This window comes from Alligator mississippiensis, chromosome 2 (genome assembly GCF_030867095.1).
Source record: "Alligator mississippiensis isolate rAllMis1 chromosome 2, rAllMis1, whole genome shotgun sequence".
Lineage (NCBI taxonomy): Eukaryota > Metazoa > Chordata > Crocodylia > Alligatoridae > Alligator > Alligator mississippiensis.
In genome coordinates this window covers 129,229,770-129,252,220 of record NC_081825.1, presented here as the reverse complement: position 1 = coordinate 129,252,220, position 22,451 = coordinate 129,229,770, and the positions used below count along the sequence as shown (strand labels likewise).

At 45.0% G+C, this 22,451-nt stretch overlaps 1 protein-coding gene and 1 long non-coding RNA gene across 4 annotated transcripts; one reads left to right on the top strand and one right to left on the bottom strand.

Moving 5' to 3' along the window:
• Nucleotides 1-7,469: 7,469 nt before the first annotated feature.
• Nucleotides 7,470-14,643, top strand: RPL34 (ribosomal protein L34). Its single transcript, XM_019500106.2, has 5 exons — nt 7,470-7,493; nt 8,492-8,565; nt 8,657-8,756; nt 11,799-11,902; nt 14,517-14,643. The coding sequence occupies exons 2-5, from the start codon at nt 8,501-8,503 to the stop codon at nt 14,599-14,601; spliced, it is 354 nt and encodes a 117-aa protein (XP_019355651.1). The 5' UTR covers nt 7,470-7,493; nt 8,492-8,500; the 3' UTR covers nt 14,602-14,643.
• On the bottom strand, nt 11,799-22,388 carry LOC132248595 (uncharacterized). Of its 3 annotated transcripts, none has more exons than XR_009459874.1 (3): nt 21,683-22,388; nt 14,696-15,460; nt 11,799-13,708 (listed from the first exon to the last, which is right to left on the bottom strand). It is a non-coding gene; the product is annotated as an uncharacterized LOC132248595 (long non-coding RNA). The 3 variants fall into 3 exon arrangements; XR_009459872.1 differs by having other exon boundaries at nt 14,696-14,855; XR_009459871.1 differs by lacking the exon at nt 21,683-22,388 and having other exon boundaries at nt 14,696-21,675.
• Nucleotides 22,389-22,451: the final 63 nt, after the last annotated feature.

The window sequence follows — 22,451 nt, the reverse complement described above, 5'->3', positions numbered from 1 at the left end:
TTCTGCAATGTAAGGGCTGCACAACTAGAGGTTCTGGGAAGAGAGAAGGGTAAGTAGAATTGTGTGAGGGAGAAAAGAACAGTAATTAAATATTAAAGCTGCTGAGAGAGGCTTTTAAACTATTAAAAAAGCATTTAGAGACCCAGTTCAGCTGAGGGAATTTGGTTACATTGTGTTGGCCAGTGCTAAATGCTGTCTTGTACTCAACTTCTCTCAGACCCAGGAGAAATGAGTGAAGAATTTAGATTCTCTCTGTAGACAAAGCCTGGGAACAAATCTTGTACAACTTAAAATGCATTTAATCTTCATTCAGCTGTTGCCCAACAAAATACGGAACAGATTCTATTGGATAAAAAAACCTCCTGGGATTCAATAAATAGCATATCGTTCTGAAAGAAGTGTGTCAGGCTTGCCACCTATATGTCTGTCCCATGAAATGGTACCCCAGTTCCCTCCACTTGGAATAATCCAGAAGAGGGTGAAATGTCCACTGGAACTTCTCTGAGGTCCCTCACACAAGTTATTTTCCCTATCTACCTCTAAAGATATGGGGCTTTCAGATCTACGTTGAGGATGTGGCCTGGAAACTGTTTGAAAATCCAGATTCAGTAAGGAAATAAGGCCTTCTCCCTAGCCCTTCTGTCACTCAGGATCATCTGTGCAGGACAAGACTCTTAAGGGTGATAATGCTGTTTTCCTATACCGAGTCCTATCCTGCATTTGACTTTCACTGTATGACAGCACACTACACTCCATTTAAGGAAGAAGGTGGTACCAAAAAATCTTATGCTTTAGTCACAGAAAAAGTGCTATTTCCAGGAAAGAGAGCTTATCCCTATGCAGTGGCAGCATCAGTAGAGGGAGGGCTGAATCACTTGACTAATATCAATAATACCTAATTAGTCTAACCCTACTTGAGATAGTGTCCACCGCACTAGGAAGTGTTAAAAAAAATGTCAGAAAAAAATGTTTAAAGAGGCCCTTGCAAGCTGTTGGGCTAAGTGCAGACATTTAGAGGGGAGTTAAGGGGAGGTTAGATTGGGTTAAAATGGCCACCTAATCTAACTTAGTTCACCCTGGTGTAGACCTTACACAGAGACCCAGTCGAAAGACCCAGTTGATCACTGGGACCCAGTGATCAAAAATCAGTCTAAACCCATTACAGTACAGAAGTTCCACACACATGCACTGGTCTAAGATTGACCTGGATTGATTTACATTCAAACTTAATCAAGCTAAGTTAGACCAGTGCATCGAATTTCTGTAGTTACCTATGCAGCCCCAAGGCAGGGGAAGTCCAGCCATGTGTTTCAGTCCCTGGGCTGAGCTTTTTCTATCCACCCCCCTGGCACTAGGCTATTTTTAGCACCCTCAGTCCCTTGCCATCTGCCCCCTTGTGGACCATACAGCCCTCCCCATCGCCACCCTATCCTATAAGCCACTCCAAGTGCCAGACTCCAAGCAAGTAAATATTGGTGGGGAAGGGCTGGGCTGGATGCGGGTGTAGGTATCCCAGGGAGAGTTGGGCAGCTAAAAATAGCATCTGGTCCTCTACACCCCCCCCCCCAATCCCTCCTGGACCTCAGCAACCCCCTGTGGACCCCCCCACTCCCTCCAATGGCTCCTGCAGATCCTGCCTGCCCCACAATCCCCCCACAGATGCCGCCTGCCCCTCTACCTTCAATCCTTTCTATGGATCCTGTCTGCCACCCCCACCCTCCAATTGCTGTACCCTCCTATCCTAACTTACCTTAGATTGGGTCACCATTTTTAACACGTTCTAACCTTCACCTAGCCTCCCCAAATATCAGTACTTAGCCTTGGTCTGATGGCTCTGTTACTTAAACAAAATAAATTGCATGTGTAGTAAAACAATGGGCCAGCCCCCTCAGTTGATGAAAATTACTACAGTATCATGTATCTGATTCTACTTATACCAATTAAGGTCATCACCCAATTTTGCTAAGTTTAGATAATAGTGCTATTGCTTGCTGACAAGAGGGCAATCTTTTGCATTCATACACATTCTCCAACCTACGTTATCAGTAAGGTAATAGTGTTGTTTTTTAACAATTGCATTTTGTTATATTTTTATAACTAGAGCATGATTATTTAATTTAATTTAATTGGCTTCTTTATTCTCCTCAGGGTTCTGGACCCAGAAAGTTCAAATTAAATGCTCTAATTGTCCTGAAATTCACTTGTTTCCTAAAATATGCTGCATTTTAAAATGTTACTCTCACATCTAGTTCATACATATTTTCTCTTCTTTCAAGAAGCAGAAAAATACCGGTGCCCATAATTTGCATTTGAAAAAGAGTCAATAATTAACCAAAATAATTATTATAGATATAAGACAGGGAGGATGCTGCACAACAAACTGTGAGTTATAAATCTATAAATAAAACTATAAACACACACATCAAAGGTTTCTAAATACATGCTACTTCCAAGAGCAAAGCTCAAGTGGCTAATGATGGCATCAAAATCCTGAGCTACGTGCCTAGGTCCTTGGTAAATATATACAACATGTTTTATATTTCTATAATATTGTTTAGGCAAAAGCAGCAGAGGACACTTCCTGGCTTATCCTCATTAGGCCAAATTCTGCTTCCAGTGTATACAAGGCTTTCCCATGAAACTCTTGTGAATGCTCTGTTCATCCTAAGGCAAAACTTGGCCTGAGAAATCAAACACAAATAAGCTGTGCTGATGACAATATCACCCACAATGTGTTCTCCTGAGCTGTGTGAAGAAAAGAGTGGACATTGTACAGCACAGCAGGACAGGCAGAGTGCGACCACCAACAGCAATCAAGGCAAGGAAGCAGGAGGAATTGAAACACATGTTTTAGAAGATCTTGTTCTTTGATGCTTCAGTGCCACACAGCAGGATGGGAATGGGATCCATTAGGGAGCCAACAGAATGAAAAACATGAGCTGCCTTATTGCCAGCCAACCCCTGATTTCAAAGTGAAAAGGCCAACCAAGCTTGTCAACATACTTCTCAACCTGTCAGGGCCTTCATGGGCGGCATCTGATCTGAGACAAAGGTCCAATTGAAGAAACATAATAGGATGGGACTCCTTAGAGCAAGCATTCCTTTTTTAATTTAAATGACCCTCTCAGTTGCGTAAATGTAATTGAAAAATCTGGATAGAAACCACTTTTTTAAATAAAATATTTAAGATTTGGCACTACTAAGTGCACTCTCCTTGGCTGTTGGCAAACCATCAGAAGTATCCCTGTGCTCAACTCTTGCCATGTCTTGCCTTTCTTAGTATCTGTCCTGCCCTGTGCAGAGAAGGCTGGAGGTAATAAAAGTTCAGATAAGGATGTAGCTCGTTAGGAGGTCATCCAGGCCCTGATGCATCAGATTCTTCACTTTTATGTTTATGATCTAACATGGTAAGGTAAGTGGAGCTTAACAGGGACTGTTGACAAACTTCTACTGACAGGTCTAATGTCCAGCCCTGGAGCTACCAATCAGGTAGGGTGGGTGATCATTTCTCCTGGATTCCTTATGTGGTGTGGCCAGAAGAAGGTCTCAGTCTGCTTTCCCCTGCCCCCCACTGCCAAAAGGGTGGCTGCTGAGAAGTGCTCCCTGCACAGTGAGAGAAGGCTGTGAAGTCCTGAACTCACACCCTGTATATCCCAGGTCCAACATCAAATCTCTGGTCTGCTTCAGGCTCTGCCTCTTGTTGGGCAGCCAGTCTTGCAGGGAAATGGGTTGGGAATTGGGCACTGCTTGGTACCCCAGACACATTTTGTCCAGCCCCAGTCACCTTTCCTCATAGACACTCTCAGTGCTTGGATTTGAAGCATGGGGCAGAATCAGGTGCCTGGCACAGCATGGGCCATGAAACTTTGAATCCCAGGACCCTGACACTGGTTAGGTGGAGTCAGGTAGGCTTGAGTTGGGGGGTGGGGCAGCCCAAGAACAAGCATCTCTGGCCAACCAGAGAAGGCTGCGAGCTGCCTGAATCATGCCCGTCCAGCTCCCAGCAACAACTGCCAAGCCCAGAGCAACCCAGCACCCCAGCTGGGCAGTCAATGCTTTTGCACTCCCTACATGGCATGAGCCAAGTGGGGGCTCTGCCAACCTAAAATAACAAAAAGAAAATTTGGCTGCTGCCAGGAAGTGCCCTCTGCTCAGGAAGAGGAGACTATAAGCAGCTTTGATCTCACACCTTTCACTTCCTAGGTGCAATGCCTACTGAGAAGGTAAGGTGTGGGGAGTATTGTTTCTCTCAGACTCCTTATGCCAAATGGACTTGGCTGGCTCAAAATAAAAAGAAAATTGGGCACACAGCCCAGAGGGCCCCTGAGAGGCCAGCAGGTTGACCAGTGGGCTAAGATTGCAGGGGCCTTTGGCCTTTCTCAAGTTTTATCCTTTGTTGGGGGAAATGGACCAAACCTCATGTGCTGCTCAGCCGTATTTTGTCCAGACTGAGCCATTCATTTTCATAGACACTCCCAGGACTTGGATTGAAGAATGGGCCCAAAACAGGGCCCTGGCATGCCTATACACCTCTGAGAAGCTCTTTTGAGAAATATTGGAGCTCGTTACCATTGGAACAGAGCTCATATCACTGCTGAATTTTGGATGGCAAAAGAGGCTCTTGTTGAAGAAATGTGTAAATCAGGAATTATGGGCAGAGAAATGGGTAATACATGTATGAGAATCTGGTGTGGCAGGTTCAAGAAACTTAAGATTTCTCACTCCCAAGTTTGGTGGGTCAGTGTAAACTGCTGGGACCTTCGTGTCCTTGTGCCCTGTGCAAAAGGGAATACAGCCTTGTTCAAAAAGGTAATTATTTTTAAACCAAGGGTCCTGCATCCTGAAGGTGGTAGCTGTGCCACTTCTTAGACAGTTATGTCATCTGGCCCTGATCACAAAGAGTTTTCAGGATCTTAGAAATGTTGTTACAAAAAATATGGAGTAACACTGTGGAGACTATGGACTCTTTTTCACTGGAGGTTTTGTAGAAGAGGCTGAGTATTTAGGCTTCTATCTAGTATGGTTTAGGAATCATGAGGAGGTTAGTGGAGGGAATTGGACTAGGTGATCTGTGAGGTCTGTGCCAACCCTATGGTCCTGTCATACTAAATTCTGCCTCTGCAGAGGCCAGTTGAAAAGCCCACATTGACTTCAGTGGAACCAGGATTTCACACACACAATCTCTGCAAGAAAGATTAGATGCTTTTTGAGGTTCTTTGTCAGTCTTGTCCCATTAAAAAGTATAGCAAGTAATGCATAGTTTATCTGTTTGTGCATTGGGTTTTCATTTCTTTCCCTCTGTGTCCAAAACACCTCACCTTTTGATGCCTGGGTGCTAAGAGGACAGTATATTCAGGCTTCTGAGGAAACATGTCACATGAATTCCATACCTCTATATGTAGGGATCACCAAGCCTTTGGCCTGAGACTCAAGCAGAGAGGCTTCCAAATTTTAGGATTATGGGCATAATGAATACTATCAGTGCAGTAGGTCAGCAGCCCTAACCCTATTTGATGACAAATAGATTAGATCAAATAGATTAGAGAAGAAGGAAAGAGACAGCTGCTAGAAGACAGCTCTGGATATAGAGAGGCACACTGCTGCCAGAAAGCAGGTAAGGCCTGTGATAAGTCAGTTCTTTTCCTGCTGTAAAATAACATAACAGTCAGATACCATTTGTTTCCCTCAAAGGGACGAAGAGTCCAACTGGGTTGATTTGGAGGGGCTGGCAAATCAAGAAGCAGCCACAAAGAAAAGTTTAGGCTTTCCAGTTCCTTTCATTTGGATGGTGTGCATTATTACTGTCATTCCACATATTTGTACAGTAGCCTTAAGATGGTGTAAGAGTGTTTGGCATGTATGCAAGGTGCTTTAACAATGTAGCTCTTTGTGCCAAGTGTCATTTTAAGGCTTATCATCCTAATATTGTTGGGGTGACCCCATGACTCAGCCTTTAAGGCATCTCTGATCAATAGGATTGGACTGTGTGCAAATGGACATCTTCCTCTCTCGGATCCTGCTGTGCTGTGCCAAATGGCTGGGCCAAAACCAGGAGGCTGTGCTGCAGGTCGTAGACATGTTGTTGTCTCTGAATCACAGGCCAGTTAAGACAGGTGGCATTTCTGAACCAAAGAATGGGTCCATAAGAGAACCATGAGTCTGGGTTTTAACTGGAAGTCTGTGCGGGTGCAGAGAGCCACACTGTGTTCCATGGAGTTTGAATCACTGTCTTTGGCCCGCAAAAACATCCACCAGCCTGGGATGTACCATATCCATAAGACTGGATTGCGTGGCATGTCACCGTCAGGCTGAAGGGCTGGGTGGGGTGGGTTTGCCTCTCCAAAGCACGCATCTTATGCCAGAGTTTGGGGGTAACAGATCCCCCCTGCTGTTACCAGCGGGTCATTTCTACCTGTGTGGCTTAGAAAAGCCAGGATGCTTTCATCACGGTGCCATTGGCTCACGTCCAGAGCAAAAATGGCCTGCAAACCTCAGCATCCACGGGAGCCTTGCTCATTTGGCTCTTCTGTTTCTCCCAGTGCTGCAGCCCCTGGGGCCTTTAGCAGTCATCAGTCACAAGTGACTGGCTCTTTCCATCCCCATCCCCCCCAGGGGTGTGAGTAGTGCCTGTAACGCTGTGAGCAGGGCTAGCCCACAATTTTTTGAGGCCCCCTGCCCCAAAGAAGCCTGCAGCAGTGGTGGCAGAGGAAGCGGGGCGTGGTGAGCAGCTGAAGAAGCGGGGGGCAGCGGCATCAATGGCAGGGAGGGAGGGGGTGGCGAGTGGCCAGGCGCAGGGGGGACCCTTAGTTGTGGGGCCCCCTGCGGCCGCAGGTTTCGCAGGCTAGGACGGGCCAGTCTTGGCTGCGAGCCCTTCTAGTGTTGTTCAGTTCTAACATGAGCCCTGCTCTGTGCTGGCGCCAGGGCACAAGCCTTGTCCCTGCCCAAAGGAGGCAAGGCCAGGACTGCCCCCTGCAGTATTGCCAACTCATGGTTTTTGGCATTGTTATTAAAGTCTATGCTTCGGGAATGGAAAAACATAGCTCTTTTTATATCTATTTTAATATTTTAAATAGATATAAAAGAAAGAACTAAGTGTTTCACATTCCTGAAGTGTAGACTTTAACAATGCCAAAAATCATAAGAGTTGGCAATGCTACCCCTGCATCCTGTCTACACGGGGGTTAAGCTCCCTCTGGCCCTGCCCAAGTCAGAAGCACTACTGGATCAAAGGCAAAGAGCAAGCTGTGCAGCCCCTCCTGCCTGTCCTGTCTCTTTAAGCACCCCTGAGGGGAGAGGCGGGTGGCAGACGTCAGACGACACGCGGGCTACGCTCTAGAGCCCGCGTGACCTATCAGCTCCCGCCCCTGTGTCCGTACAATATGTCGGCGCGCACATCTTTCTCAAAGACAAAGACTACTTCCGGGTTACCCCGGTCACTATTTCAGCGTGGACCTGTGCCTTTCTCTTTCCTTTTCCGGTTCCGGCGGCATAAGGTAGGGTTGCTGTTCGCGCTCGGCCCGTGGCGGGGTCTGCGGAAATCGGCATCCATCCGTGGGCTGGCGCGGGCGGGCGCCCCGGGGGGTGCGTGCGGAGCACGCACGGGGCTCCGGGGGGAGGGGCGGGCCCTTTAGTGCCGACGCGGGAGTGGCTTTGCGGCCCGGATCGGGCGTCACAGCGGGGGGGGGTTCCCGGGCAGGGTGCTGCGGAGGCAGTGCTGCAGCGCCTTGGATCCGCTCCTGCTGGGAGACGAGGTGGGCCCGGGACCGCGTTGCCTGGGGTTTCTGGGGTTTGCTAGGGCCTGGCTGCCTGCTGTGGGAGGCGGTGCTGGGGGGGGCAGGCGGGAAGCAGAGCCCTGGCGCCGGCATTGCATGAAAGAGCAGCTCGCCTCCGGGAGAAGCCCTGGTCTGGCGAGGAGATGTTTTGTAGTGGGCTCACCTAAGGTGCTATGTCAGTGCCTTCCCTATAAAAGTGCAGAAAAATGGACCTCACATGTAGCTTAATTTTTTTTTCTCCTGGCTAGGATAGTGTGTTGGTGGGGCTGTGACACACACAGCGTGTGTTTAAACGGTTGCGCACCCACAAAACGCAGCCTATTTCTCTGTATCGGTGTGTCGCCATTGTCTGGGCAGGGGGGATATAATAGGATTTCCTAATGTAGGAAGTTGCTTTGGGGAGCTGTTTGTGTGGAGGAAACTTGTAGCTTAGGTTAATAACAGTTCTGGGCACTGTTACAGTGTCTGTGGTTACAGGCAAGGAAAGTGTTCCAGAGTGATTAAGCGGAGGCAGTACTGACAGACTTCATTCAGGTGTTTCCTTTGTAGTTCTCCTTGAACAATAAGCATGTTTATTCTTCAGATGTTCATGTTGGTGTAGAGTTGGTAGTTCATATCTGTGCTGCATTTGCTGTTAAAATGCTGTCAGTTTTTTCGTAATGCTTTATAAATAAAAGGTCCTGTAAGTCTAATAATTTTTTTTCCCTTTCCTCGTTTAGATATAAAAAATGGTTCAGCGCCTGACCTACCGCCGTAGGTTATCCTACAACACAGCCTCCAACAAGACCAGGCTGTAAGTAAGATCAAGAGTCTTTCTGGACAGTTCATTTGAGTTTTGGTCATTGCGTACATTACATGTATTCTTGGGGTTTTTTTCCCCCCAGGTCCCGAACACCAGGTAACAGGATTGTTTACCTTTACACCAAGAAAGTTGGCAAAGCACCCAAGTCTGCATGTGGTGTGTGCCCAGGAAGGCTTCGTGGTGTAAGTATTGCACTAATTTATACAAACTTTTTTTAGTACAAAAAACAAATAATGCTGATGACATGACCAGCCTGAGACTGATTTGAATTCCCTGCTCTTTTTTTGCTTGCTGATGTATATACTTCTTGTTTTTGGTTAAATGCCTTGTTCACACTCAGTCTTTAAATTGAGACAGTACCTCTTATATCTGGGTGGGGGTGGGTTGATTGATGACACAAGAGTTTTCTAAAAACAAGATTTGATGAATGGTGATGCTATTTTTCTCCCTCCGATATTCGCAGGATCCCTGTTATTTGTGTCTTGTCTGAATCTCCTTAGTTAACAGGTTGAGCAATTAGCAAATGCCTGTGTCAACTTACATAACCAAGGGATACTATAGATGATAATAACACAGATTCTTAATAAGAGTTATAACAGTTATACGAACAATATTAAAAATATACAAGTTAAAAGTGAATTTAATCTTTTCTGGGGTTACTTACAAAATTACTCGCTATGCTTTGTGGCATGTTGAATTGTGAAAGCAGGTTTAACTCTTAGTTTTTAAAGGACGTTGATCTCTAAAACTTATTAAGTGGCTGTCATCCCCTCTGATTCCATCACTTCTGAATGATGACAGCATTGCTGATCGATGTTCGAGTGACATGTCACCTTCCCTTTCAAGGAAGCTTGTTTGGAAAAAGGATTTTGGTTTTCAATAATTGAATGTGCAAGATCATATCAAAAAGGACACTACCCAAGTATGCAAAAAAAATGTAAATTTCTTCAATTGTTTATTGTATCACTTTAGGTTATCAAAACTAGTATAAATGTGTTGGGTTTGTTTCCCTTGTGTTCTAAATGGAAGTGAAATCAGTAGAGGTATGTTGGTAAAAGGGAAACTAACATTATTGGCTGTTGGCTTTTTTGGGTTGTGTAGCCAATAATGTCACCAATAAGTATAATGTGTTGTCTGGCTGGGGCCCCTGGACATCGGGTACATGTGCATAACCACACGTATGCACACGGCCAGGAATGCAGCCAGACAGCACACCATGCAGGTAAGTGAGTAGAGGGGAAAGGGCCTGTGGTGGATGCAGATTGAGGCCCCCACAGCAAGGGAGGGAGTGGGACTGGAGACGCTACCTAGCCAGGGCAGTGCATGGGACCCATGGTGGGGAGCAGGACAGAGCCATGGGCAGCTGGTCCAGGGGAGCTGGTGGAGGGGGTGGCTCCCTGCTACTGCATCCACCCCCAAGATGGGGGGCATTTGCCCCCTCAGATTTGTGTGCAGGGCTAATGTGGGCTTGGGGCTCTCCACCCTGCTGCCTTTGCCTCGGGAGCCATGTGCTGGCCACATGCCCTCTGCCCACTAAGTAGCAGTGCAGGGCAGCAAGTTATGCCTCCTGCTGCCAGGCAGGCTGGGGACAGGCAGCCAGTGTGCTGCTCCTAGGGCAAAGGCCCCAGAGCGGGGAGCCCTGAGCTTGCAGTAGGCAACCTACCTCTGCCCCACTTCGCTCCTGAAGCGTGCCCCGATGCTGAAAAATGGTGGTAGCAGGGCTTGAACTAAAGCTCATTTGATGAGCTTTAGTTCAAGTGCTTGTGCTGCCATCTTTAAGTGCAGGCATGCTGATCCCCTGGATGAGCCTCCTGTGGCTCAGTCCTGCTCCCCGCCCTGGGGTCCTGTTCACTGCTCCGGCTGGGCAGCACCTTCAGCCCAAGCACTATGCCCTCTTTCACCATGGGGACCTCAATCTGTCCACACCCCTTCCTCCCCTCCTTACCCGCAGGGAGCTGCTCTCTACACTACCCAGCTATGCTCCTGTAAATCCGTTATTAAATCGGTATCTGCTGATATGCTTGGTGAATAATCAGCTATTAGTATTGGTCAAGAAAATCTTTATTGGTGCACCCGTAAAAATCAGGAATGGCTTCTGTCTTTTCATTCAATACCTGTAATGTTTTTCTTTTTGTTTGTTTTTAAAGACAAGCAATGAACTGATCTAATTGTTCACATGTTGTCCTATAAAGGCCCATATAGTTGTATAGGCCTGTGTGAATAGGGACGTATTTGACTCAGCCGATTTGGATCACCATCCTGAATTGATTTGGCTGAATTGGCTTTCGAAGATTCAGCGCTAATTCGGTGGTTCAAATCGGCCAGGGAAAGGCAGGCACAGCCGGGCAGCTGCAGATTCTCCCTCGGCTCCTCGGGCTTTGCCTGCCTCTCCCTGGGCGGGGTGGGGAGCCATGGGAGAAACCCCAAGGCTGCGCTGCCTAGCCCTATCCCCCACCCAGCCCAGTCCCGGAGCTTAAAAAAAAACACAGCCCTGCACTCACTGGGTGCAGTAGCAGTGATTGGGGCCTCTGTGCGGGGGGGCGGGCCCGGAGGCCAGTCAGAGGGCGGGGGGGAGGGGAGGTGTTCCGCAGCGGCCAGTCAAAGCGCACAAAAGTGAAACGGGAAGTCCTGCTGGCACTTCCGGTTTTGCTGCCACAACCCAAGTCCCACCTAGAGGACCTTTGCTCCCCTGGTTGAGAAACCCTGTTTTATTAGACCCAACTGAGTAGTTGAAAAAAAGTTCTTGGCAAGCCTTCAGGTGCAGTCACCCTTCTTCAGGCATAGGCATCTCTGCTTTTCTGAGACTCAAAGATTCTGTTTCTCAGAACAGCAGAGACTCCGTATACCTGAAGAAGGGTGACTTCTTAGCAAGCTTTCGGGTGCATGTTTTTCCAACTACTCAGTTGGTCTAATAAAAGATACCACATCTACTTAAAGACCTTTGCCTGCCAATACCCACATTTACAATTCAAAGTGGTCCTCACCTCCATTCAAATTGTTTCGCGGGTCTTGAAATGAAATAAAGTTGAAAACCACTGCTATAAACAATTTAACTGTAGCTTGTAAAAGCCTATCTTGAAAATTTGGGTGCAATAACATTTTTTAAAATTAAATATTTGTGATGCACACAAATGTTCCATGTGAGTTTTATCATAGCCAATAAGTAAAATAAGCACAGGATTATAAATTGCTCTGTATAATATTTCAATCATTTTCTCATATAGGTTCGTGCTGTACGTCCTAAAGTCCTTATGAGACTGTCCAAAACAAAGAAGCACGTTAGCAGGGCTTATGGTGGTTCCATGTGTGCTAAATGTGTCCGTGACAGGTAAACTTTAATTACATTATGTAACCCCCTAAATATTGCAAATTTCTTTTCAATCAGCTTGTCATCCAAAAATATGGTACAGCTAAAAGTTTGTCATGCCTGGGTGCCTTAACATTTTCTGCAACAGCTCTTGTTTTTCTTTCTTGAAATGGGCACGTAGTGGTGCTGTGAAATTCAGCAGTGATGTAATGCTGGTGCAGTGTATGGAAAAATCTTGTCTCGGAGCCCAGTTAAACGCTTCTAGAACTTTGTAAATGTTTTAGAGTTGATGGTTATAGCTGTGTTGGTCTAAGGACATAGGCAGACAAGGTTCTTTGGGTAGATGTGAGATGTTTTATTAGACCAACCAAATAGTTGAAAAAAAAGTTGGGTTTTTTTAATCTTAAATGTTTTAAGTTTTTTTTTATTGTAGCTTTATTACAAACACAGTTTAATGTTATAGGACAGTAACTTTATTTTAAGGAAAATATCAGTGCTGAAACTGCCCATCCCTTTAAAAATGTCACTGGGTAGACCATCTATAGGTCACACTTCTCCCCACCACTCCTGCCCTTACTCTACACACAGGAAATATTTGCTGTTACAGCTAAATTATGTAATAATTCTGTGTTTTCCTGTGTGATCAGTGCCTGAAAGAATAAGAGTCTTGCTTGTAATTGGAAGTGCACTTTAATTTAAATATGAAACTTTGGAAATTTAATATGGAAAAGTGGAGTCTAGTTACAGTTGTCCAAACATGAAAGTAGGTTTTCTGCAATTAAGACTTGTGTCACTGTTTTAATTTACCCATGAAGGGAAAGCTAGTAATGAGCTGAATTGTTTCTTTTGCTCTTGGTTAAGTAGGGAAGGAACAATATAAAATTGATACATTGTTATCAAGAAGCTAAACAGTTCTCTGAGGCAGGCAGATGGTCTGAAGGAGAAGAGATCTTGATTGGTAGGGTTGTGTGAAATTTCTCCTGCAGTTTCTTTTTGTCACTGTTTCAACTCATTTCGAGCTTGAAACAGCAAAATCAAAACGAAGCAGAGAGTTTCAAAACAGCCTTGAAATTAAATGAGGCAAGTCGAAATGTTTCAAAGCTCAAGCTGAGCTTGCTTGCAGGGAAACAGAAACTAAATTAAAGAGTGGGGGAAGGACTGCTCTCATTATTGACTGTGTAGCTGGCCAGTGACTGTCATCCTTTCCTGAGGTCCCTTCCTATCCCAGTGCTCTGGGGGAAGGATGGAAAAACTGCATAAAAGGCAGCATTGTTTGAACTGCCCTGCTTTCTGCCTTGGTATCAAGTTGAGTGAGGGTTCACCTTAGCGCGCACACAGTGTCACCTATTCATCTCACGAGTTTTGCCTGTCAGCAGCCAAAGGTGCAGGGCCCCAGAACCCCCTGCACCCATCTTGAAAGCTGGCAGGCGTTGTGGCCACAGCAGGGCCTTGCAAGCCTGCAGCTTTGACCCTGCTGCACCTTAACGCACAGTGTCACCCATGTCACAAGTTTTGCTCGTCTGCAGCTTGAGGTGCAGTTTCCCCCAAACGCCTGCACCTATCTCCTTGAAACTTGGCAGGCTTTGTTGCCTCAGCAGGGGTACCACCTCTGCAGTTTGGACCCTGCTGTGGCTTAACATATACACGTGACATGAATTTTTTGCTTTTAGGAATTTGAGGTGCAATTTCCCTGAAACCCCTGTACCTATCTTCTTGAAACTTGGCAGGCTTCATGTCCTCAGAAGGGGCTGCCATTCCTTGAAGTATCATCCAAATCAGGCCAGAAATGACAAAGTTATAGGCTGTTTTGAGCTTCCCCATTATAGCCTGTGGGCAAAAAAATGAAACAGTTAAAACAGCAAAACTCTTTCAATGAAATTAAACGAAACAGCAGTATCAAAATGAAACGCTGTTCTGTCGAAACGTAAGTTGAAATGGAACAGTGCTGTTTCGCGCAGCCCTGTTGATTGGGGTAGGGGCAGGGGTCCTGTTCTTGGAAATGGAAGGCGTCACTGACAGAGTTTTTGGTACAAGACTGTGCGTGCATGCGTGTGTGTGCACACATGCTACCTATACAAATAGAAATAGGACGAATATACATGGATTTGAGTTAAATTTGATATAATCAGTAGCATTTGCACACTCCTTAACTAATTCAACATGCAGAGACTTGTTACTACACTCTCATATATCTACTTTTGTACTTAATTTTTAACTTGACATTTTTATTGTACTTTTGTGCTTGGGTGTGAGCTTGAACATCAAACAATCTGCTTGGTGGGACTTCAAGAATTTAATGTTTTTAGACACCTCCACATAGTAATGCCATACAGAAATAACCAAGTTTTAAATATGATTGTGGCTTAGTATTTTTCTTAACAGAGGAAAATATTTGCATCATGGAAGAGAAGCTAGCTAAAATTACTAATACTTTTCTTCCCATTCTGCTGAAAAAAATCTTACAATTAACTTCTGACCGTAAATCTGTATTTCAGTATATAACATGAGTTTCCCACTAAATTGAACAGTTGATATAGAAAGATAAAGCTAGATATGAGGTCTCTTTTACATTTTTATAGCAAAAGCGCACTGTCTGCTTTCCTATTAATGAAGGCTTTTTTTTTCCCCTCCCTAGAATCAAACGAGCTTTCCTTATTGAGGAACAGAAGATCGTTGTGAAAGTGTTGAAGGCACAAGCACAGAGCCAGAAATCTAAGTGAATCTATTTGTACCGTCTACCTAATAAATGAGAATTCAACTTTTCTTGTGTCCTCTCTTACTTTATACATTCGTCAAAGCTGGAAGTATCTTTACCTCAAAATTTTCTAAATGAAAAAACAGTTTGTTAAGTCAGTCCTCAGTCACAAGTCTTTTCCAGTCTTCACAACAGTTGCTGCAACATGAAAGTTGTTAAAGGCCTCTGCATGGATCAGGATCGTGCAGCTTTAATCCTGCCCCCACATATGCTCTCCCTCTGCATAGGAAAAGAAATAAGGTTGGGCTTAGTCTTGTTCAGATGGGTTGCCAGGGTAGTAATGAGTGAATCAACTTTAAAGCTCTACTCCAAATCTGAAAATAGCTCAGATAAAAAGTAGTCTTGCTAAGCAGGGCTCTTGGCTTTGTCCCACTGAACTAAAGGGATGGGTGTTACATTTTTGTAACTCTGTGGAAGAACCTGAAGCAGCAGCTGCATGTTAAATGACTAGCAGTTACAGAACAACAGAAGAATCCTCCTTAAGAGGAAAAAAATAAGAACACTGAAGGAAGATTATGCCTAAAAGGAGAGCACAAGGTGTTGAGCAGAGATGGAATATTTATTTTCTGGATTCTTTGAGGATTACATGACCTTTTTAAGATGGGGGCAGTTCTAGGCAAATAAGGAAACACAACCAATAGACCAGGGATTTAAGGACAAAATGTAGGATAGGTTCTTCCAGAATTACCCATGGTTGAATGGGGATTTTCAGAATTTCAGTTTTGGATTTATGTGGAATTGTGACGCTCGTGTCGGACTCCAGATGCTAAGGTCTCTTGGATCTGGACTTTTCCTACTAGCTCCAGTTTATCCATCAGTGAAGTCTATGGAGAAAAAGATAAGAGTTTGTTTTTTTTCCCTCTTCCTAGTTCTGTTATGTAAAGATCATTAGCTATGTAGCTGGCATAAATAATTTGCAAGTGCCTTACAAGAATGGTAAGAATTATCCCCATTTTAAAGAGTTTTGTTTCCCTGCTTTTTAGAAATCAGTTCTGTCTAAAATGGACTATGACAACAGGTCAAAAGGAAACATGCTCAGCTAAAGGCAACCATTTTATTTTCTTTTTTTAAAGCATAAAAAGCCCTTTATAGATACCTAACTGGAGAAATAAGATTGTGTATATTTTTTTAATTTAAAAATGGCTGAAACATCTATTTTGAAGGGGTTCTTTATCTTTTGTGGGTGTTTCTTGATCGCTCTGTCTTGGTCACTTTTTTACAGAGAAACAAAGTTAAAATTGTAATACCACTTGAGTAGCCTGGATATTAGTGAAGTGAAACTACCTATTGAGGGAATGTTTTTTCCAAAGCTCCAGGGCAATGGGAAAAAGTACATAATAAAACTGAAACTGAATAAACATATTCTGACTTGGAATACAGAGAAATGTCTCTAATAGGGCTTAGCTTGGGATATGATGGATATATTAGTCTAGTAAACTCGAAAGATATCCTTGGACTGTGGTGTAAGCTAAACTGTCTGAAATGCCAAAGTATTATTATACTAAAATAAACTTGCAAGGTTGAATTTTGTATTCAGTATTTTGCTGTATTAAGGTAGCTTTTCAGTGGGCTGGAAAAACTGATTTAAGATTAAAATGGAAAGGGCAGGTGTGTTGTAATCTGCCCCATAGGTACTTTCAATTTGACATGATTCAACAGTCATTATTATATTAAAATCTATTAGAGTCTTCCTTCAGAGCTTTCCAAAGGGAGGGGAAGATGATGTGAGGGATGGAAGGTTAATGTTTATAATCCTCCATTTTGGTTTGTGTAACACTTTCCACTTTAATCCTAAAATAGCAAGCTAAACAAGCAGGAGGCAAAAGAGAAAAAATAACTAATTACATAAATGACATCTGAATGAACAACAAAAACTAATGAAATTCTGAATTTCACTATGATGGCTCTGCTACTAGCAAAACTAAAAAAGCAGTCATTAGGCAAGTGTCAGGCTTTTTGTTCTTTTTTGGCATTTTCAAAAGTAAGTCTCAAAGCAGACAGCTACAATTTAAATTTTGAGATGGTATAGAAGTCTGATGGGCTTATTAACTGTCTATGTCTTCAGTTACTGGTTTCAATTATTTGGAGAGACAAGGTATTTTTGCTCAGAAAGCAAGCCTATTAAACACTGTAAGCGGTTGACAGTCTTAGGTTTCACTGTTTCAATTTTGGAGTCAAATGATGACTGTTGAAAGGTGTCAACCTCCTTCAGGAGGCACTCTACAGATGCACTGGAAGATAGGATCCCAGCCCTGTTCTTGGGGGCTAATCCTCTTTATCGATCAGAATTTTGATACTGACTGGCAGGAATAACAGCAGATTTTAACTTGCATGTTACTGAATAATGATACTAGTGGAAGTTAGGGGGATGCTGGTTGTGGAAATATCATGCAACTGACAGAAGCTGCTTTCTCACATATCTTTTTGCTTTAAAATCCAAGAGGTACAGCCCCAGTAAGGAATTTGTCTTTGTATTCATTTCCCCTAGAAACTAATGCAAATGCATCTCAAGGGAACAGATAAATTATTTGCATTGTGTTGCTAATTGAAGGAGTGATAATGAACCAGAAGCAACACTGGTTTCAATTTCACAGTTTTAAGTGGGTCTGTTTTTCTTCAATAAGTCTCAACTGGTGTGCTACCACCAGGTCCTTCTATGGGTGTCATGGTGCCTGGCCCAGGAAGTAGAGGTAAATAATAGTTCCTCCCACCGGGCACCCAGCATCTTGCAAGCAAGCAGTGCCCAAGGTTGCTCCCTGCCCCCCAGCACACCCCACAGTCCGAGCAGTGAGCTCTGCCATGCAAGCACACAGTTGGATATGGAGCTGTGGGTCATTTTTCAGCCTGGCTTGTTTCCCAACCTGTCTCTCCCCTGCTTCTGGGACCACAATATGGACCCACAGGTGCATGTAGCTCCAGTCACTGGAGGAACAGCTACGCAGTGGGGGCTGAGCTTGCTCCTGCAGGCAGAGACCAGGAAAGGATCAGATGCTGGAAAAAGCAAGGCACAGGTGGAATGAAGTCCTGTCCCTGTCACCAACTAGATTGTAACTTGGTGGTTCTCAACTATGTGCTGCTAAATTCCAAAAAATTATGGAGGGGTACCCCAAGGCTAAAAACCTTAAGAACCACTGCCTTAAACAGTGTTTTTTTCCTTTCCTCCTATTTTTTTTTTTTTCAAAGAAAAGTCAAATCAAGTGTATCAAGGTCCATTTGACTGGTTCTGGACAGAAGTAGGTCAAGCCTCTAAATTTGCTGATGGGTTCCTACATCACACATTCTTCCAATGATGCCATCAACTGCCTCTTGACTGATCCCACTGGAAGGTCTTCCTGTTTTCTTCTGTGTGGCCCTTATTCATAAAATGCCCTGTCTTAATCATATAAATGTATTCTGCTGAAAATGGCTAAGCTTCAGTGAGCTGGTACACTGCTGGTGGTGCTCTACAAATAGTACTAATCATAGGCAGGTTGACGTCTCTTCCTTAACCCCAATGGCACTGTGAGCTTTGTTTCAACATTGGTGGGGCACGTACCAACTACTACCAAGTGAAATACAGTACTTGTTCTATTTCCTTGTCGTCAACAAACACTGTTACCAATTTGATTTTTCCCCTAATTCAAGCATTTGTCTTCTAACAGCTGGTATGAATCCAATACATCCATTTTACATAAGACATGAAAAAGCACTGAGTTACGGTTAGAAGTAAATATTTATATATTGTTATCACCTAGATTGCATTGAGCTAGAGCTGTGCAAACTAAGAAAAGAGATGGAAAACAACTTTAAAAAATTTAGCTCAGGTTTATTGATCTCTAATTAATTTAGAAGTGGAAGATGAGTTTCTCTCAAATTCTTTGAAGAACCTTATTCCCTCTCCTTATGCAGAAATGTTTTTCAGGATGTGGCTATTATCCAACCCTCCAGTGACTCTTTTGTTGACCTGAATCCACCTTTTTCCTTTTCTAGTTCTCAGTATTTTTTCTCTCTTCGGGTCTGCATCTTCCTTTTTTGACCAAGTAGCATGACAGTCCCCTGGAGCATCATCCAGAATGTTAAAGGTTTTCCATTTTGTCAACATTAAGCTGTAGTGGGTCATAACTACAATTAAAGAACACTCCTGCCACGCTGTGGCTGTATCAGTCAGCTACAGGCTAACTGCTACATTTATCACTATAAAATAATATTTAAGTTTGATCAGTGATTAAACAAAAACACTTTCAAATACAACAGAATTCAGTGCACATCTAGTTTTAAAAGCCAAGATGGAATAAATAAAAATGAATACTAGAAAGGAAAACATGCTGAGAGAAAAACAGGCAGAAATTGAGTGGAAACAAAACAAGTGAGATGTTAGCTATACTAGGACATACGTTCATACAGATCCATTGAAAAGAAAAGCTTCAACTAAAAAGACTGGAAGCTACATACATACATGGAGATGTTATCATCTAGTTAAACTGATGAGATATGGATTTCATTCTGAATGCTATGGAGTCAGAAGTTTCTGTAGTCTTTTGAATAGTTTTATATGTGGTTTTTGTTCTACACCATTTGCAACACACAACAATGCTTTGCATTATTTCTGTTTAATTTTATGGACTGTATTACTGCTATCAGTTTCATTTGGCTGTGCTAAAACAAGTTACACTGCGTTTATCAGGACAGTTGATAAACAATAATTTGAGTGTAATAAGAATTGGTTGCTACATGACATGTGTGATAGGGGTCATCTCCAGGGCCCGCCCACCTGCCTAGGGTAGTCCACCCACCGTGCTTTGATGTATTAAAAGTGGATGGAAAGGTATGGGAGGCTGCCCATTTAATGCCCTGATGCCAAAGGCATAATACACTGCTCCAACCTCCCCTCTACTGTGTTCCATGCCTTGCAGATGGCATCCAAAAATCACTTCCACTATAACTCCCCTGGCCCCATTGATGGGGCACACTCTGCCTCTGGCCCAAACTTGGCCACAGGTGTCCTTAGACATGCCCCTCACTGGGGCCTCTGGGCTTTATGCTCCTTGGGCCTCAGGTGTCTATTGACATGGTTGGACCTCACTCTCAGCCTATGGCCCACTCAGGCCTCAGGTGACTGTCAATATGTCTGGACCCTGGGCCCTGTGCTTTTTTGTCAGGGTGTGCTCCCCTAGCCTTTCCCCTCTCCACCGGGTCACCCGCAAGGCAGTGGGGGCTGAAGCTTTCCAGCACCCAATAGTTTTAGGTGTGATATTTTCTGGACACTGCCCTGCCCCAGGCAGTCCCACCACACCATCCAACCCCAGAAGGGTGTAGTTTTAGGTCATTCCCCAGGACCACTGCAGGCCTACCTGCCCTGGTCTTTCATTCCCTCATTGGGCTCCTACATGTTCTCCCTGGGCTACGCACTCCTGGGCACTCTGTTGCAGCCTCCATCTCATCACATGTCCTCGGTCACTGACCCCATCTCTCCCAGGCCCCTTGTAGGATGTCTCCCATCAGGAGGCTGAGCTTCAGCCTCCATCATACCAGTATGTTGGCCAGCTGACACCTAGCCTCTTTTTGGCAATGATGTCTCCCCCATCGAAGGGACCTTCAGCCTCTTTTAGGCTCTGGCCCCACCTCCAGGCTAGTCAGGGTGCCAATAGTTCTCTGCGGCCCTGGCCTGCCTGTCATGGTGGGCTTACTTGCCCTTTGGGCTTTCAGCCCTGGCTCCCTTGCTTTGACCAGTCAAGATTCCCTGGCATCAGTGTAGCAGCAGCTGACCTCCCTACTCAGTAGGAGTCCCCCCATACATCTCATACCAGGCTTGCCTAGAGCCCCCAGGAGCTTATACCCTGTAGCCCTTTACTTCATTGGGCTCACCTAAGCCCTGGCCCAAGTCACCGCTAGTTCTATTCAAAGGCTGGCCTAACCCCTCAGTAGGTCCACACTCTCTAAGCCCCCTTCCTAGGTTGGCCTAGCTCTTGCTTAGGCCCATAGCCATTTCCTCAGAGCTTAGGACCCCTTTGAGTCCCTAGGAATCTCCTCCATCCCCATAGTTCCAACCCTGATCTCCAGTATGTTCCTGAGAGAGTAAGAGCTCCAACTGGGCAATACTACTTCAGCAGCAACATCCCTCCAACAACTGCTAGCTCTGCTCCTCAGGGCCTGCTCTTATGCTGAAGCTGCTCAGCCCTGCTCCAATCAGGTGACCTCCTGGCTGTCATATGACCACCTGATAGGCTCTGCAGTCACCTGCAGGCTGCCTTGCAGCCTGCTTCAGCCCTTAAAGTGGCAAGCACCCAAAAGGTACTCCACCACAGGTCTAATTCTAGCTCTAGCAGATTCTCTTTTACTGTTATTTTGGCTGAAGATGAATAACTTGTGACAATTATTAAATACACAGAAGAAGAAGAATCTTTTCATTCTACATGGTATTGTTTTTGATAATACTCAACCAGGGCGCCACAGGATCCTTTCAAGAGTGATGTGGGGTGCCACGCAATATTAGCAGTGTTAAGTGGGCAAACATGATTCGCAAGATAACCTAGAGAGTTCAAACAGAAACCCACAGTGTTAAAGGAAGGGCAGTTGTTTGGGTAGATGTGATATGTTTTATAAGACCAACTGAGTAGCTGGAACAAAGTTCTTCCAAGTTTTGGGGCACAAACACCCTTCTTCAGGCATAGAGAGACTCTGCTGGTGTTCTCAGATCTCCGAGGTAGGCAAGAAGCTAAAAAGGTGTGACAGGTCAGTGAAAATCTAAATAGGTGGAAGTTAGGAAATCAATGGGTAGAGAAAGGAGGGGAGAGGAGGAACAAGGGGGAAATAAGGGTGAAGGAATACAAAAGGTAAGAATGAGAGACTGCTGTAGTAATGAGTTCTCCAAGGTAGAAAATAGGCAGTCTGTGAAAAAGTAAATACGTGGAAGTTAGGAAGACAATGGGTAGAGAAGGAAGGGAGGGGTAAAGGGTAGGGGATGTGTAAATGGTAAGTTCAGGCAGGTACCTGGTGAATCAGATGTTGGGCAGGTTATACAACAGCTACAACCAACAACCCTGCCATGGTGTTAAAAACATTCTTACCTGGTGTGGTCTTTGAGTCCTTTGCAACAGAAAGAATTGCTGTTATTTTTCTGTAGTCAAAAAACAAGTGAAAACTAAGAGATGGCCTTCTCTGACCGAGGCCAAATAAGGTTGAGAAGCACTCATCTAGACCAGTGGTGCTCACACTTTTGGCCCCTGGGCCAGATGAATGGTGTAGGACTGGTCCATGGGCTGGATTGAGACCCGTGCTGCTCCCACACACTAGCAGGTGTGTACCCGCTACACGTAGCTCCTGCTGTATGTGTCTCCAGGCTGTATGTCTGTGCCCCGGCTGCATGTGCCTGTGTGACCATTGCCAAGCTACGTGTGTGTGTGTTCATCTGTCCCCAGGCTGTGTGCGCATGTGTGGGGCCAGGCAGTGTGTGCGTGTCCATTCCCCCCCAGGCTGTGTGCATGTGTGTCCATCCTGAGACAGTGGGTGTGTTTGTGTGTACGTGCGTCCATCCCCAGGCTGCATGCATTTGTATGTCCATCCGTTCCCAGGCTGTACATGCATGTGTGTCCATCCATCCCCAGACTATACGTGCGTCCGTACGCCCATCTGTCCCGCCTGGTACGTGTATGTTCGCCCCCAACTGCTCTGGGGCAAGTCCGGGCCGCAGTCCCACACCTGGCGCCACGCCTGCGCACAGGGAACTGCCCCGCCCCGTGGGCGTGGTATCTATAGGCCGGCCCCACCCCAGATCCGCCAGCTCGGCCACGTCAATAAAACTTGAGACCGCCCGGCCCACGGGCAACCCCTCCCTGT